General features: G+C 42.4%; 2 protein-coding genes across 2 annotated transcripts; both read left to right on the top strand.

Annotated features, from left to right (window-relative positions):
• On the top strand, positions 1–11,210 carry letm2 (leucine zipper-EF-hand containing transmembrane protein 2). Its single transcript, XM_061071203.1, has 11 exons — positions 1–255; positions 1,153–1,221; positions 2,152–2,689; positions 4,488–4,631; positions 5,651–5,794; positions 5,910–6,113; positions 6,410–6,529; positions 6,748–6,867; positions 7,099–7,197; positions 7,835–7,903; positions 8,872–11,210. The coding sequence occupies exons 2-11, from the start codon at positions 1,175–1,177 to the stop codon at positions 8,926–8,928; spliced, it is 1,542 nt and encodes a 513-aa protein (XP_060927186.1). The 5' UTR covers positions 1–255; positions 1,153–1,174; the 3' UTR covers positions 8,929–11,210.
• Positions 11,211–12,785: 1,575 nt separating this feature from the next.
• Positions 12,786–13,970, top strand: LOC133002149 (uncharacterized). The gene has a single exon (XM_061071912.1). It carries the CDS (start codon positions 12,786–12,788, stop codon positions 13,968–13,970), a length of 1,185 nt encoding a protein of 394 aa, XP_060927895.1.
• The last annotated feature ends 488 nt before the right edge of the window (positions 13,971–14,458 follow it).

The raw sequence follows: 14,458 nt of genomic DNA, 5'->3' as shown, positions 1-14,458 counted from the left end.
CTGACCTTCCAGTGCAGTTGCCTGCGGAGGCTGTGCACACCGAGCGGACTCCAACACGACAGGTCCCAGGATCCGGGCTGGACACCATGTACCCTCCGTGAATGGGTCTATCGTCACGTCGGTCGCTTCTCTCGTCGCTCCTGTCGCCCTCGGCCGGTTGTTGTGGATGGATCACGGTGTTCACTTCCCACCGAGAAGCCTCACTACGCCCAGTCAGCAGCAGCAGCAGCCATAGCTGGGTCCTCGACTCTGGAGGTGCGTGAGCTGCCATTTTCAACTGGTTAGCTTTAGCGTACAGCAGGCTAAGCTAAGCTAAGCTAACGGGCTAAGCTAGGCTACTAGGGCAGCCGCGAGCCGATGCTAGTTTAGCACCAGTGACATTCAATGTGTTGCGTGTGTTGTGTTTTGTTTATGGGTAAATTATCTACTGCCCCCCCACCCTGGTTTGATATCGCTTGGACCTTTTTGATTTAGCAGCTAGGTGGTTAGCCTACGTCAGTGGAAAAACACCGAAACGCTGCGGGATTCCCTCCCTGAGTTTAGCCTCTAGTTTAAAAGTCTTCCGTGTTATCGTTGGCGGAACCTAAGCATGGGGCTTGTGTAATGTTTGTGTTTGTTTGTGTGCAAGGCAGCAGATCAACGGGGCTGATGAGTAATTCATGTGTCACGCTTGTCGTCAATGTGTTGTTACGTAATGGTAACTTGTACCGATCGTAATGTTAACTTCTAGCGTGACATGATTCTGGATTTAGTGGGTTTTGAAGCTGGTTTATAAACGACCTTAAACTGTCCAAGCAACAAATCGTTAAATCGAATGAATACTAGCTTGTTGACATTTAGCCTGAATCGTGAACAAGTAATGTTGTCATTCACAAACTAATTTCCAGATACAGATATCAGATCTCCGCTCATCCAGATGGATCAGTCTTCACACAGGCTACGATTTGAACAACATGGCCTTGTTGTGCACATGTTAATGTTTTGTATTATTGTGTCTCTCACGCTGTGAACTTGCAGATCCTGAGCTCAGCGTCGCAGCTTCTGTATTTTTCCAGATCGCGTGTAGCAGATCCCCATGTGAATGAACTGTAATTTGACACCTGTCTGCTCTCTCTCCCTCCCTGTCTCCTTCTTCATGTCCTTTTTTAACAGAATCCTGTAATCTTGACCCACAATGGCAGTCTTCAGTCACCAGGTGATCGTGGCAGTCACTAGATCAAGGTTAGTAAGCAACGCAGTCCCACATGTGTCTGTGTGTAAGAAGATCTCTGGCCACGCAGAGCAGGCTGGAGCACTACGTACTAAATGTACAAATAGTTCTCTGCATAAAGTTCAGTGACGGCAATTACAGGGGAGGGGAATCAAAAGCACAGCATGTCTCTTTCTACATTGTGATTGTTGCTGTGAGACCTTTTGACCCCAGTGACACACAAAGGATCAGAGATTGGGCCACTTGAGTCGAAACAACCCAAAAGCTCAGTTTGTTTAAGTAGCAGCTGTTTCTCTTCTCTGACCTCACCAGTAGGTTCAGACAGCAGTTTATTTATATTCTGAACTTTGTGTTTAAGGTAAACTCTTCTGAGGTTTTGTTTTAATGTACTCCTGTCCTGTATCATAGTGTTAAGATACAGGTAGACACAATATTTTGTTAATATCAGGGAACAAAACTAACTTGTTAGAGGCCAAGTGATTTATCTGCAGATCGGCTGATCTGTTTGTGAAACTTGTATTTCACAGAATAATGCACTCCTGAAAGGATTCACATTTTTCATAAAGTGTTTATCTTGTTAATTCAAGTTCTTACTCTTTGTATTTGTTTTCTTTTTAATTATAGTTATTTAGAATAAAGGTTTTGGGTAAACTGTAAAATATATAGACTTAATTACATTTCTTTGCCATAAGGTTCTGGTGATGATTTTAAAAATTAATTTATCAGGCAATATATTGGTATTGAAAATAGTATTGTTAATGGCATCAACCCCCAAAACTCCATATCTGTCTGTTTCTACTTCTCTTAGATATATATACATTTTTGAGTTTTAGTAATAACACCATTTCAGGTAATCAGGTACATATGGGAGTAGGTATGTGCACGTTTTCTTGCAGAATATGAAGTAATATCTAACCAGTTTTTCTTGCCTCTGTCAACAGGGGATCATATTTGTTATCCAAGAGGAACAGCTGCTCCTCTCTGTCTACCAAAGCGTATCTCCACATAGACCCTCCTCGCCACCTCTTGTCCTCATTCCCACTCAGGCATTCCCGCAATGGCTATCCCCACTGTTACCGAGGCCACGCCCTCGGACGCGCCCACAGCTCCGCCCTGCTCGCCCGTTCGCTACACAGCTCAGGTTTTTGGCTCCAGGATATAAAACAAGAGGACACGAAGGCTCCATTAGCTGCTGACCAGGATGCTTCTTCTGGGACGAAAAAGGACCCTGTGTCCACTGCTCCCCAGACTCAGCCCCCGTCAGCTCCCACTCCAGCATCCACCACCACCACAGCGGCCACTGCTCCACCTGTGCAGGAGAAGGCAGTCGCGAAAAAGTCTCTGTATCAGAGGATTGTGGATGAGTTGAAGCATTACTACAATGGCTTCCGGCTACTTGGCATTGACATAAACATTGCAGGGACGATGGTGTGGAGTCTGTTACATGGACAACTGCTCTCACGCAGGGAGAGGAGAAGGGTAAGAGAAGTTTAATGTATATTATGGGGTGTGATTATTCAGTATTTTTCATTTTACAGGTTTTATTTTCTCTTAAGCTGGGTGATATGACCAAAATCTCCTGATATACAATAGGTCATTTAATTTCCAGACAGCTCCATTTGGCATTTGCTCTGTAAATTAACAGTTTATATACAAACTGGCACCAACCCAATTAAAATCAGGGTCATGTACTTTGAAGAAGTAAGCTGCGATAGCAGCTGTTCTCTCCATCCATCTTCATGATTTGTTGCCATATGATGAGCCATAGATGTTAAAGTAGGTTAGTAGTGTTTGAGTTCATTATGGGGATTGATCCGCTGCACTTTTTGTTGACACTGTCTGGGAGTTGTTTATTCAACCATTATGGTTATTTTGGAGTTTAGTGTTGTACTGCCGCCGTTTTCACGTGAATTATCCTAGAGACTGTGGTGGCCAACCATTGTCTAATTTATCCTACCACAGATGCACGACCAATTTTTTAAAACTGCACACAGTATTATCTCTAAGTTGGTGTTTTGTGCTGATACTTCCTGTTGGAGCTGTGTAAAGGGCTGATGCACTGCTGTTGCAGTCACCCTCTTGTTTTCACACAAACACATTTACCCATCTGTTATAGTCCGACTGGCCATTGGCAGCGTCAGCGGGCCGTCCCCTGCAGCAATACTCATCCCAACACTGGTAGTTTCCACAGTATCTGTGTGCATGTCATGATGGGAATGTCGTTCTCAGCCGACCTGCAGGCAGTGACTTATCACCCCCTTATGATATATACACAAACATTATATTGAAGTGTGTTTCCAATTCTTTCTTGCACTCATGTATGTAAAACGGGTGTGAAATTACGCAAGTGTTCCTTGTGAATGTTTCACACCCTTGACTGTCAATAAGGAATGTACACATTATGTCCCAGAGCTCATAAAAATGTGAGTAAGAGCAGGTAACTAGTTGTGTCTGGAATTGTTTAAATAGACCTGTCTGTAAATTATTATTCAGGATTAAGCAGGTTCAGTGTGTTCCATCAGCAGACTGGTTTTCTGTTCTCTGAACCAAGCCACAGATCTGGGATTTAAGAGGCGCACACTTAAGATCCCCTGTTTGATCTGCCTGGGTCTTTTTAAATGGTGGAAGCTGGAATGGGCTGGTTTAATGCTGAGTGGTCTCCACTATACATTTTCAAACTGGGAAGTAAGACTTCAATTGTGATTGATCGTGATCGTGTGTTTTATAAAATTCATTATTTTGTATGTTTTGGGGAAAGATCACCCCCTTTACATGAAATGTACATAAAATGCAATAGGTATTAGATCCCAACAGATTCTAGAACACCCAATATAACATTCTTCAAACATGTTTGATAGATATTTCAAATGTGCTGAGTGTTACACATCTCCTGGTGGTTCAGCTGTAGCTTCTATTTATTTATTTTAATTCAGACAATTATTCCCTGTACTGTTTAGTTGCTTTTACAAAAAGCTGCTGAGCAGTTCCACTGTAAGTGATTGTAAACTGTTCAAACGCTAAGACAGTGGTAGCTCATTGAAAAAGCTCTCTTACAGTACGTGTCACTGACTGACTGATTGATGTTTTAGTGCATGCAGGCAGGCTCAGGGATTCAAGCTGTGCACATGCCATGGTAAAATTATGTTTGGGCTATTTTAGATGAGGACTGGCAGAGCGTCAGGGCTTGTGTAATGAATCTTACAGACTTGGGCCGTGGCAGGACTTCCCCGGTGTGAATACTGACTCACGTGCATTGTTATTGTTTTTGTGTTTACAGCTGCTGAGGACCTGTGCTGACCTGTTCCGTCTGGTGCCATTCATTGTGTTTATCATCGTTCCTTTCATGGAGTTTCTTCTGCCCGTGTTCCTAAAACTCTTCCCAGAGATGTTGCCCTCCACCTTTGAGACGGAATCCAAAAAGGCATGTGGATATGTACACACACACACGTGCACACACACACACACGCGCACACACACACACACAAACCCTGGCTCCTGAATGACAGGGTTCATGATTATGGAACTCGTCAGTAGTGCCTGTGGCTGCTTAACTAAGAACCTTTGGCCGTGCAAGCAGCTGACCTTGTCTTATCATGGCAATTGACTTACAGATCCGTGACATGAATCACTCCTGCAAAAATGCTTTACAAAGCTTTATAAACACTGGATCAAATCCTTTAAAAACGTATTGATTGGGCGGTTGTATCTGTAATTATAATAACTTCATGATCATATAGTAATTATGTGTTTTTCAAATTTTACATTTACTGTAGGGGAGAAACAGCAGGTTTCTGTACTTGGTCTAGTCGGCCTATCAGATGTGATGTTCCCTGGCCGGGCTGGAGCACGGCTGAGTGATTCACAGATATGCTTTCATGCTCCTGGTCAACACAGAGGTGTCCAGCCCCTGTGCATTTGAAGCTTAAAATAGCAGCCCGTTGTGATACTAGATCATAATACATTGGTGAAAACAAAGCAGAAGATACCAGAGAGAAATGTCCCTGTTATATATCATAATTTAGTGTTTATTTGATGATTTCTATTAGGAAATATATGTGGTCCTCTTTAGTTAATGGTTGTTACATGACTTATAACTGCATTCTTATTAAAAATATCTATAATATGAATATTTTAGTTATATTTTTGAAGTTTTTATTTATTGCCTTTCTATAAAACAAAATCATAAGCATAACAGTATATGTCTGTGCGAAAAACCTAAACATGAAGGAAAAAAAACAATAGTCCTGATGACTGCTCAGCCAGGGATTTTCATAACGCCACATTTAAAACATGAACTGTGTAATATTGAACCATAGAAGACATGTAATAAACACAATGTATAGAGGTTGTGAAGCAAGTGAGTAGATCACACTGTTGCTGTATGTGAACTACAGTATATTGTTCAATCTAACCTGCATCTCCTCTCCCCTTTTCCTGCAGGAGGAGAAGCAGAAGAAGGGTCTGGCTGCCAAGCTCGAACTGGCCAAGTTTCTCCAAGAGACCATCGCTGAGATGGCCCGAAGAAACAAGGCTAAAGCTCAGACCGATGATGAAACCCAGCGCTTCTCCACATACGTTCAAAAGGTAAAATACAGCCGGCAACAGTCAACAACAAACTGTAACCAGTTGGTTAACCATGGCTACACGACCAGGGTGGTTTCATTGCTTCAAGTCAGTGACATCTGTGTGTCCCTGTCAGGTCCGAGGCACAGGCGAGCAGCCCACCACGAAGGACATTGTCCGGTTTTCGAAGCTGTTTGAGGACGAACTGACTCTGGAGCACCTGGAGCGCCCCCAGCTGGTGGCTCTGTGCAAACTGCTGGAGCTGCAGCCCATTGGCACCAACAACTTGCTGCGTTTTCAGCTGATGATGCAGCTCAGGACCATCAAAGCAGACGATGAGGTGAGACAAAGGACAAGAAGTTTTCTTTTCTTTACAGCTGCTATCTATTGTCACAAGTGTACCAGTTTTAAGAATTGTGTCTTTCAGGCAAACATGCTTTAGAAGTCCATTAATGCAAATATGTTGTAACACTGTCTGTGCTGTCGACTACTTCACCACTTTAAAGAAAGTGTCCTCTTCTGTCCTGTGACAGTGAATTTATTCCAGATAAAGAGTCATTGCAGTCCCTCCTATTGTGAAGCTTTTGTCACACCTGTGCCACATTTTTTAACTTCCCTCTCCTCATGTCTTCACAGATGATTGCAGCAGAAGGCGTGCCAGCTATGAGTGTGTCAGAACTACAGGCAGCGTGTCGTAGTCGTGGGATGAGGTCTCTGGGTCTCACCACCGATCAGCTACGTCTGCAGATTCAGCAGGTGAGCAACTGAATTATGCAATGTCTTTTTTAAGTGAAGCAAAAGCTATTGGACCAGTGACGACCTCTGTGTCCTAACAAAAGATAAATAAGATTAATACCAATCAATGTCTTTACATGTACCAGCAGGCATGATTGCAAAATATGCCACGTTAAAGAGGCAAACCTCTTATGTCTTGTTGATGATCTCCGTAAGTAAATGTTCTTCTCGTCCATCAGTGGCTGGACCTGCACCTGAAGGAGAACGTTCCTCCATCACTGCTGCTGCTCTCCAGAGCCATGTACCTGACTGACCTCAAACCAAAACCCCCCGTCATCCCACCTGTTCCTAAGCTAGAGGTTTGAACTTTACAATATACTTCAGATCTTACAAACCTCTTCACATTCCCTCATTCCAGCTCTGAAGTAACTGGTACAGCTCTTACTGTTGGATGCTCTGTGTTGGCTCTCCTTACCAAAAACTGTTTAGTTCACTTACTGCTCACTGTTCACTTAATTAGTAATGACTATTTTCATTTGTTTATTCATATTTTAGTCTTCTTATCAGATGTTTTGTTGTTATTTTTGCAGAAAGCTACTCCTGCTCCTGTGGAGATCACAGAAACAAGCTCAGCCTCAGTCAGTGCGGACATGTTGGCCGACCCTGCTCTCATCATCAAAGACCGATCGGTCAGTGCTCTCCTAAAACACAGCAGAGGGAGAGGAGTTTAGATGGTGGAGGGGAAACTTCAGAACTGCAGTAAAGAATAGATTTCTGCCACAACAGTGGATGTACTTTCATATGAGTGCAAGTGAGCAGCTGTTTGTAATCACATATACAAAACGTTTTCTCAGTCACTGATCCGAACTGTTCTTTGTTTATTTTGGAAAACTTGGTTGAGGAAATTCTCCAAATTCTGTAAGGAATAGTTGTGCATGCAGGGACTTACATTTATTTGCTTTCTTTATTGCTCCTTTTTCTAGTTGGTTCACAAATCTAAGATAACAGGTTTGCTTCCAATAGCTCCCTATAGAGTATCAAGCTGTCTAACGTTTCCCAACAAAGCAAATACATCAAAACTAACAATTGACAATTAATCCTCTGGAGATTTTATAGCTAGAGTCTAAACATTTTTCTTCAGTAAAAATAATTATTTATTATCAACTAGATTGTTTGAAATTAACAGACGAATCAATATATAATTTGGATTCTATTCATCCATTATTATTTATTTACATACAAGAAAGTCTTGAGGGGGAGTTTGTGTAGAAGAACCACAAAACCCTGCAGGACTCTTCCATGTTAATAACTTGTGAATCTTTGCAGGTGGAGGAGCTGAGGGACATGGCTCCTGTGATCTCTGACAAACCACTGACAGCTGCTGAAGTCCTTCAGGTGAGCACCCACAGTTGTTTATCTGTTACCCACAGAAACCAGTGAGGGATTTACTGATTCAGAATCCAGTTAGTTCTTCCTGGCCGTGATCTTCCTAATGTGCTAATCTCTCACAGAAGCTATTCCTGGGGACATTAAGCACACGCATACAATGGGTTATGTACAGAGACCGGTTGGGAACCTGTTCAGTAATCTATCCATGCAGAATAAATATGTAAGAAATATGTTTTGACAGAGTCATACTCACAACTGCAGAAAGCGTTGGCCAGAAAGGAACTGATCATCAGCAAGTTACTGTGTGAGGATTTAAAAATAGCTGTTAAATATAGACCTGTCAGTGAGTCTCTTTTTTTATATAAACCAACCATCATCTTCTTTTAAAGAGATACTGACTGACATCAAATAACATTTAAAGTCTGTTGCCATGGTTTTTCTAAAAAGGTATTTTATTCACACTCAGTTGGTTTTCTGACTGACACTTTTATGTCTTTGTCATTTCTTTTAAACGTCTGTTCCTCATATTAGGGTGTGTTTCCTTCTCAGATATAAGGCTGAAGACAAAGACTTCAATTGGTCAAATACATTTTAAAATACTAAAACTAGCAATCTGAATTCTGTCCTCTGAGAGACATGAGGGTTTGTGTATTCTCCAACTGTGCAGTTCACTTCACCGGAAATGAATTTTATTAAGATACATTTATTTATCCCACACACATGCACAGACATGCACAGGCACACTCATGCAAGGGGAAATGTAACCTCTGCTTTTAACCCATCTGGTGCCACACACACAGAGCAGTGGGCAGCCGTGTATGGCGCCCGGGGAGCAGATGTTAGGGGAGTAAGGTGCCTTGCTCAGGGGCACTAGACAGGGTAGGGAGAATCCTCTTGGTTCACACCTGACAGTTTTTCAAGGTGAAATTCTGGATATTGTGGTGAAACTAATCCACGTGACGTGTGTCCCACAGGCTAAAGCAGCGACAGAGGTTTCCCAGAAGAGCAAGATGAGTGCCAACGGTGTGTAAAGAGGAGCGGGAGCCTCTGGACTGAAGGAGAGATGGACTTGCTCAGACCGGTGTCCTCAGGGAGGGGGAGTGATGGTGCCATTAACAGTTTATATTTCAGCAGACCTCAATTAATTTAAAGCTCCACTGTAAAACCTCTCATTCAAGAGTGTCTGACAAACAGCAGATGAAACAACTCATCCAGGTGTCGCATTGGCTTCTCATCACTCTCACTGTTAACACCAGGAAAGGTCTGCTTCGCCTCAGCAGCGGCTTCTTCAAACCCGCAACCATCTATTCTCACGTTTGTGCACTCCGTTCTCCATCACTGTCCATTAGAGACAGACCAGCCGGAGATTTCACTGGACTCAGCCCACTGATGTTATGAGTTTGTTTGACCTAATGTCCAAGGAGGGACGTTCAAACTGCCCATGGCTGATCCTGGTCAGTCGTCTTGTTTGAGTGTGTCTCCTTAGAGTCTAGTGGGTCTCCTCTTCCTCCTCTTCCTGCTCCCCCTCCTGTAAATTTGTAAATATCTTGTATATTTCCCCCGTCTTACATCGCAGCAGCTTTGTACAGTTTGCTAAGAAAAAGGCCTAATGTCTCCAAAATGTTTGGACAGTTTTTCTTTTGGCAGTTTTATTTTGTTTTTATTTGCAATTTTAACTCCTGTTCAGGACGAAAGAGAAGTTACCCGGGTTCTCCTGAACAGTTCGGTTTTGTAGCTGTGTCCCAATTTCATGCTGAAGTAGCATGGAAGACGGCACATTCTGAACCTGCAACTGTTCAGGCAGAATGTCATAATCTCATTTAGTCAGCAGGTGGAGCAGCTGATGCAGACTGGCCCTGCCTCTGAACATAGTGTAGTTTCTTGCTGCTCTAATTAGCAAATGAAGACAGGGATGTTATAAATAGAGGTGTCACTCCTTGAACCCAGAGGTGACTGGTAAAGTGAAGTCTTCTCCCACTGATAAACCACTGAACAGACAATCTGTCAAAAAAAACAACTAATAATGACACGTTTTATTTGCATATATGGATTGTGTTTTTAATGTTATGATGCTAAGATTTCTCTAATCTAAAAAGAGTAAATGCTTGATGTTATCCATAAAGAAACTACTAACGTGGGGGAGAAGCTCAAACCCTGAAGCCACACATGAGATTGTTATTTTTGTTATTGTGGGACTAAAAGAGTTCAGTGTGTAACGTTATGACTGATTCACCCGACTGTCCTCCTTCAAAGCTGTAACAATACACTATATGACCCAAAGGATTTATTTGAAGGTTTACTGCATAGATGTGTACTGTACAGAAACAGATATGTGTGTGTGTTTGTAACCCACTCATTCCCCTTCATACATCTGACATCGACAAACTCATTTTGTCGCAGCTCGATGAAAGTTTGTGTCTCCATAATTTTTGCTCATAGCTATTTATCCATAGGCACCACCCACACGTGGAGGCCATAAATTATCCTTCTTAAGCACACTGATGGCTAATGAAGATTTAAAGGATTGGTTTTACATATGTGCCTAAGGTTAAAGGGCGATTGGGCTTGTGTTTGCATTTTTCATCAAAGAACCGATTCTTATTTTGTCAGTTTGCACTTTGATCATTCGACCTCAGTGAGTTTGAAAGCGCCCTGTTGCACATTTTGTTTTTGAGTGGAATGTCCCCTTTTCCCATTAAATCCAATTTTCAATCCAAATCCAAATTTTTTCCTTATAATCGCCAGTGTTGATGCTGATGGAAAAACATTTTCAGTCAGATCTCCACTCGTGGTGTGAAGGAGATCAAGAAAATATATATTTAAAAAAAGACGAGTTGCTTTACCTTTTGTGTTTTCTGGATTCTGATTACTCCCGAGGATTCTAGTGGATGTGAACTGATTCATGCAGCATTTATAGCAGTTTTCTTTAGAAACAAATGGTGCTTTTTAACGGGTGACTCAACACCAGGCTGAAAAGCAGGTTTTTCCCCTCCACTTCCTCTGGTTGAACGTTTCAGCTCAGTTTAACTTCTGACCACAGCCATCAGCACTCAGTGCATTCTACATCCATCTGGTTTTTAATTGTGGTCATACAAACAAACCTGTAAGTAAACCAGTGAGGTCCCTGTGATCTAAATGTGAGGAAAACTGGATTTTCAGCAGGTGTTGAGTTATTCTGAAACTGCACATGTCACCGACCGGTTGAGAAAGACGTCTCATGTTGTTGATCTGGAAGTTTTCCTGATTTGTTTGATGGCTGCAGTACTGTGTACTGCCTGATTAAAATATTGTGCTGCAATGAAGCAAACGGCAATGACTCTGTTTCATATTTTTGCTTTGACACCTATTCTGAAAACTTCTTACAGTTACAGGATGTAATCTTATACAACTCATCTAATTAACATCACTTACTCTGTCCACTAATGGACCAGTGTTTGTTTCCTTCTCATTCAGCAGCATCATATTGTTTGATGATGTAAACTGTTGCTGGTGTCACAGATGTCACTGATTTTGATTCCATTGTGTGAGTGTGCGTATGTTTCTAAGTTTATATGTGTGTGTTTGTGTGTAAATATACATATCGAACTAGACCAAAATAGACAGTTGTTAGATTGTATTCAGATTAAATTATTAACACATTTATAAAATATGCTTTGATTAAAAAGGCACCACCATGACCAACTCCCTTTAAAATCCAGTTACGAAGCTTTGATAACACAACACTAATTGGGCATTTTATATGCTAGTCACAATCTGTTAATACTTCTCTTCTTATATTGGAGTATTTTTACTCCATGTTGCTGTTACTTTAGCTTCAATGAATCTTGCAGATACCTGACCCACGAAGGGGGCAGGAGGGGGAGTGGGGGCAGTTAAATAGTTTTTTAACCTACGTGATCTAAAGAAGGAAACAGCAGTGTTGGCGACGCACCGACAGCAAGTCAGTACTCGGAGTACTCCGTTGCCGACGCCTGACTGGGCGGTTTGGATGCCTTTACCATAAATGTCAGTATATGAGTGCAGTAGAATTTCTGTGTCGGCTGGTTTTACCGCAGTGTGTGTATCCATGTGTTAATGAGTAGTCACTGTTCAGATCATTTGTCATGTATACAGCTTTTATCAGGGGAACTTTTTTCTGAAAATGTTTTAACAGTGGGTCATTAAAACCCTCATTTTTAAGAATGTTACTTTCTCTCAGGGATCTACCCTTAGCCTTTATGACGTCATGCATAAACACTACTTACTGTGTTTCTTTAGGTGGTCAGAGGCCCTAAAAGCACAAAGCCTTGAAAACAACATGGATCCCAAACATTTCACTGCCATCACTGAGCTCAGTCTGAAGTGTCTGTGCTATTTTAAACCCATCAGCTATTTCAGACCTTTGGCTTCATGTTGAACCCATTGGCTAAAACAGGTGCAGCATGATGTAGTTCCATTTGTGTCAGACCTTTAACAAATGGTCATTTCATTGATTAGTTGATAGAAGAAAACACATTTTATTAACAATATAACTCCTTTTCATATGTGTTTAATCAGGCCATGGGAAGTCTGCGCTGGTGTTTGTCACTGCTTGTTCGTAGGCAAAATGATTAATCCAGAAAATTCAGAATTTCTTGAATTTAATAGAGTTTTTATAATGTGTTCTATTTAAATTTCTTTCAATATAATTACAGTGCGTGTCAACAGTTCAGTAGAAATGTGCAAATACATTAACTTCCCACGATAGCTCTTGAGAACAAGACTGTTTTTTAATGATGTAATTATTTTTTCCTTCCTATTTTCACTGTTCTCTTCACGTCTATTTCCCTGCCTCCTCTGCAGTGCAAACATGAGACTGACTGTGATCGCTGCATTATGCCTGTTTCTTCTTTTCAACATTCATCTTTCCATGGCCAAGAAAAGACTAGGGCTTAATCTGTTTAAAAAGACTCCCAAAACAAAAACCAATGTGGACACCAAGTCCAAGGGTAAACAACAGTTCAACCAAGGAGATTACCCCCAGCAGCCAGACAGACCTGGAGGCAATCCTTACCAAGGAGGCTACCCCCATCAGCCGGGAAACCCAGCAGGAAGCTATCCAGCTGCTGGTTACCCTGCACAGGGCTACCCATATGGAGGAGGTTATGGAGGGTATGGTGGTCATGGAGGGTATCCAGGTGGATACATGAACTACAACCCAAACAACAAAATCCCAAGCCCTCACTATGGAGGCAGCTTTGGATATGGGGGCCACGGCGGGAGGGGCGGCTCTCCCTTTTCCCACTCAGTTCAGGGGATGGGCGTTTATCCTCAAGATAGATCCAGAGGGTTTGGGCGCAGTGCAGTGGTGGCAGCAGCTGGAGGCGCCATGGCAGGAATGGCCCTGGGCTACGGGCTGGGGAGGTTCCCTCGTCCTCACTTCAACTTCCACAGCCCCCAGGAGGAGTACTACTACAACCACTACATGTACAGGAGATATGGAGTCAGGTCTACTGATACCAATGACTATGGCAGAGACTACAGGTACAGCCAACCCCCTCAGACCTACGACAGCTTCATGGACTCGTGCATGAAGAGAACAGACCTTCTGCCAGTGGAGAATCGAAAGCCCAAACTCAACCCAGCTGCCGCAACCACCACCACAACTACTTTCACAACCACCACCACAACTACTTCCACAGCCACCACCACAGCTGCTGCACCACATACTGGCGGCAGCAACACAACAGAGAGAAACAGCAGCACCGCAGAGAACACCTCGACCTCTTCACCTTCAACTCAAAGGCCTCTTGTTGAATCTGAAGCCAAACCTGTGCCTCCAGTTCCACAGGCTCTCAGAAAAGCAGCTTCTGATGAAGATACAGTCAGCATTTTGGAGATCGGCTACCCGGCACTGATCGGACAGATGAAGGCAAGGAGGTGTGTGGAGCTCTACATGGTTTACTCTGAGAAGTACTTGAAGAAAACGACAGAGCCCGGCGTCGATGATGGGGTGCAGGGACTGGAGAAGTGCTTGCAAGGGTTTTTAGCTCTTGTCACCAGTACCATAGTGATGCTACTGAACAGCAATGTGCTAACAATGCTGCACTTTTGAATTTTTTTATGTACTTTTCCCTTCAGTTTTTGTGTTATTTTTCTCTCTGTTGAGCTATAATTGTAAAAATGCTGAATTAAATTCAAAAGTAGCCACTACAGCCCATCGATAGGTTCACTGTGTACTTTCCCAATGACCAGCAGGTGGAATCATCTGAGCTCTATGAGCAGCTGGAAGCTTTCCGGATTGACTGGAATGGATAATGGAAATAATGTTGTCTCCTTCTTCCTTCTACCATTGACATTAAAAATGAATGAAAATTTCATTTTTTAAGACAGTAGCTAAGCATCCGTTAAGTAAAGGGCTTGAAAGTCGGTTATTAGAAGACGCAGCTGCACCCCAAGGTTACCAAGTTAGATTCAAGATTCCACTTTAAAGTAAAGCAAACAATCTGAAGTCTGCTTAAATATAAATGTGTTTTATTCTATTAAGTGGTAGAATTAAAGCAACGTGTCTGACGCATCATATTGTGTTTCAGCCGTCGTGTC

Source organism: Limanda limanda, chromosome 5, assembly GCF_963576545.1.
Source record: "Limanda limanda chromosome 5, fLimLim1.1, whole genome shotgun sequence".
Taxonomy (NCBI): Eukaryota; Metazoa; Chordata; class Actinopteri; order Pleuronectiformes; family Pleuronectidae; genus Limanda; species Limanda limanda.
This window is presented reverse-complemented; position numbering and strand designations above follow the sequence as displayed.

Excerpts from the sequence above, each read along its gene's own strand:
- letm2 (XM_061071203.1), top strand. The coding sequence starts at position 1,175 with ATGGCAGTCTTCAGTCACCAGGTGATCGTGGCAGTCACTAGATCAAG. Across the intron at positions 6,530-6,747 it reads TACGTCTGCAGATTCAGCAG|TGGCTGGACCTGCACCTGAA; the intron begins GTGAGCAACTGA and ends CTCGTCCATCAG. Across the intron at positions 6,868-7,098 it reads CACCTGTTCCTAAGCTAGAG|AAAGCTACTCCTGCTCCTGT; the intron begins GTTTGAACTTTA and ends TTATTTTTGCAG.
- LOC133002149 (XM_061071912.1), top strand. The coding sequence starts at position 12,786 with ATGGCCAAGAAAAGACTAGGGCTTAATCTGTTTAAAAAGACTCCCAAA.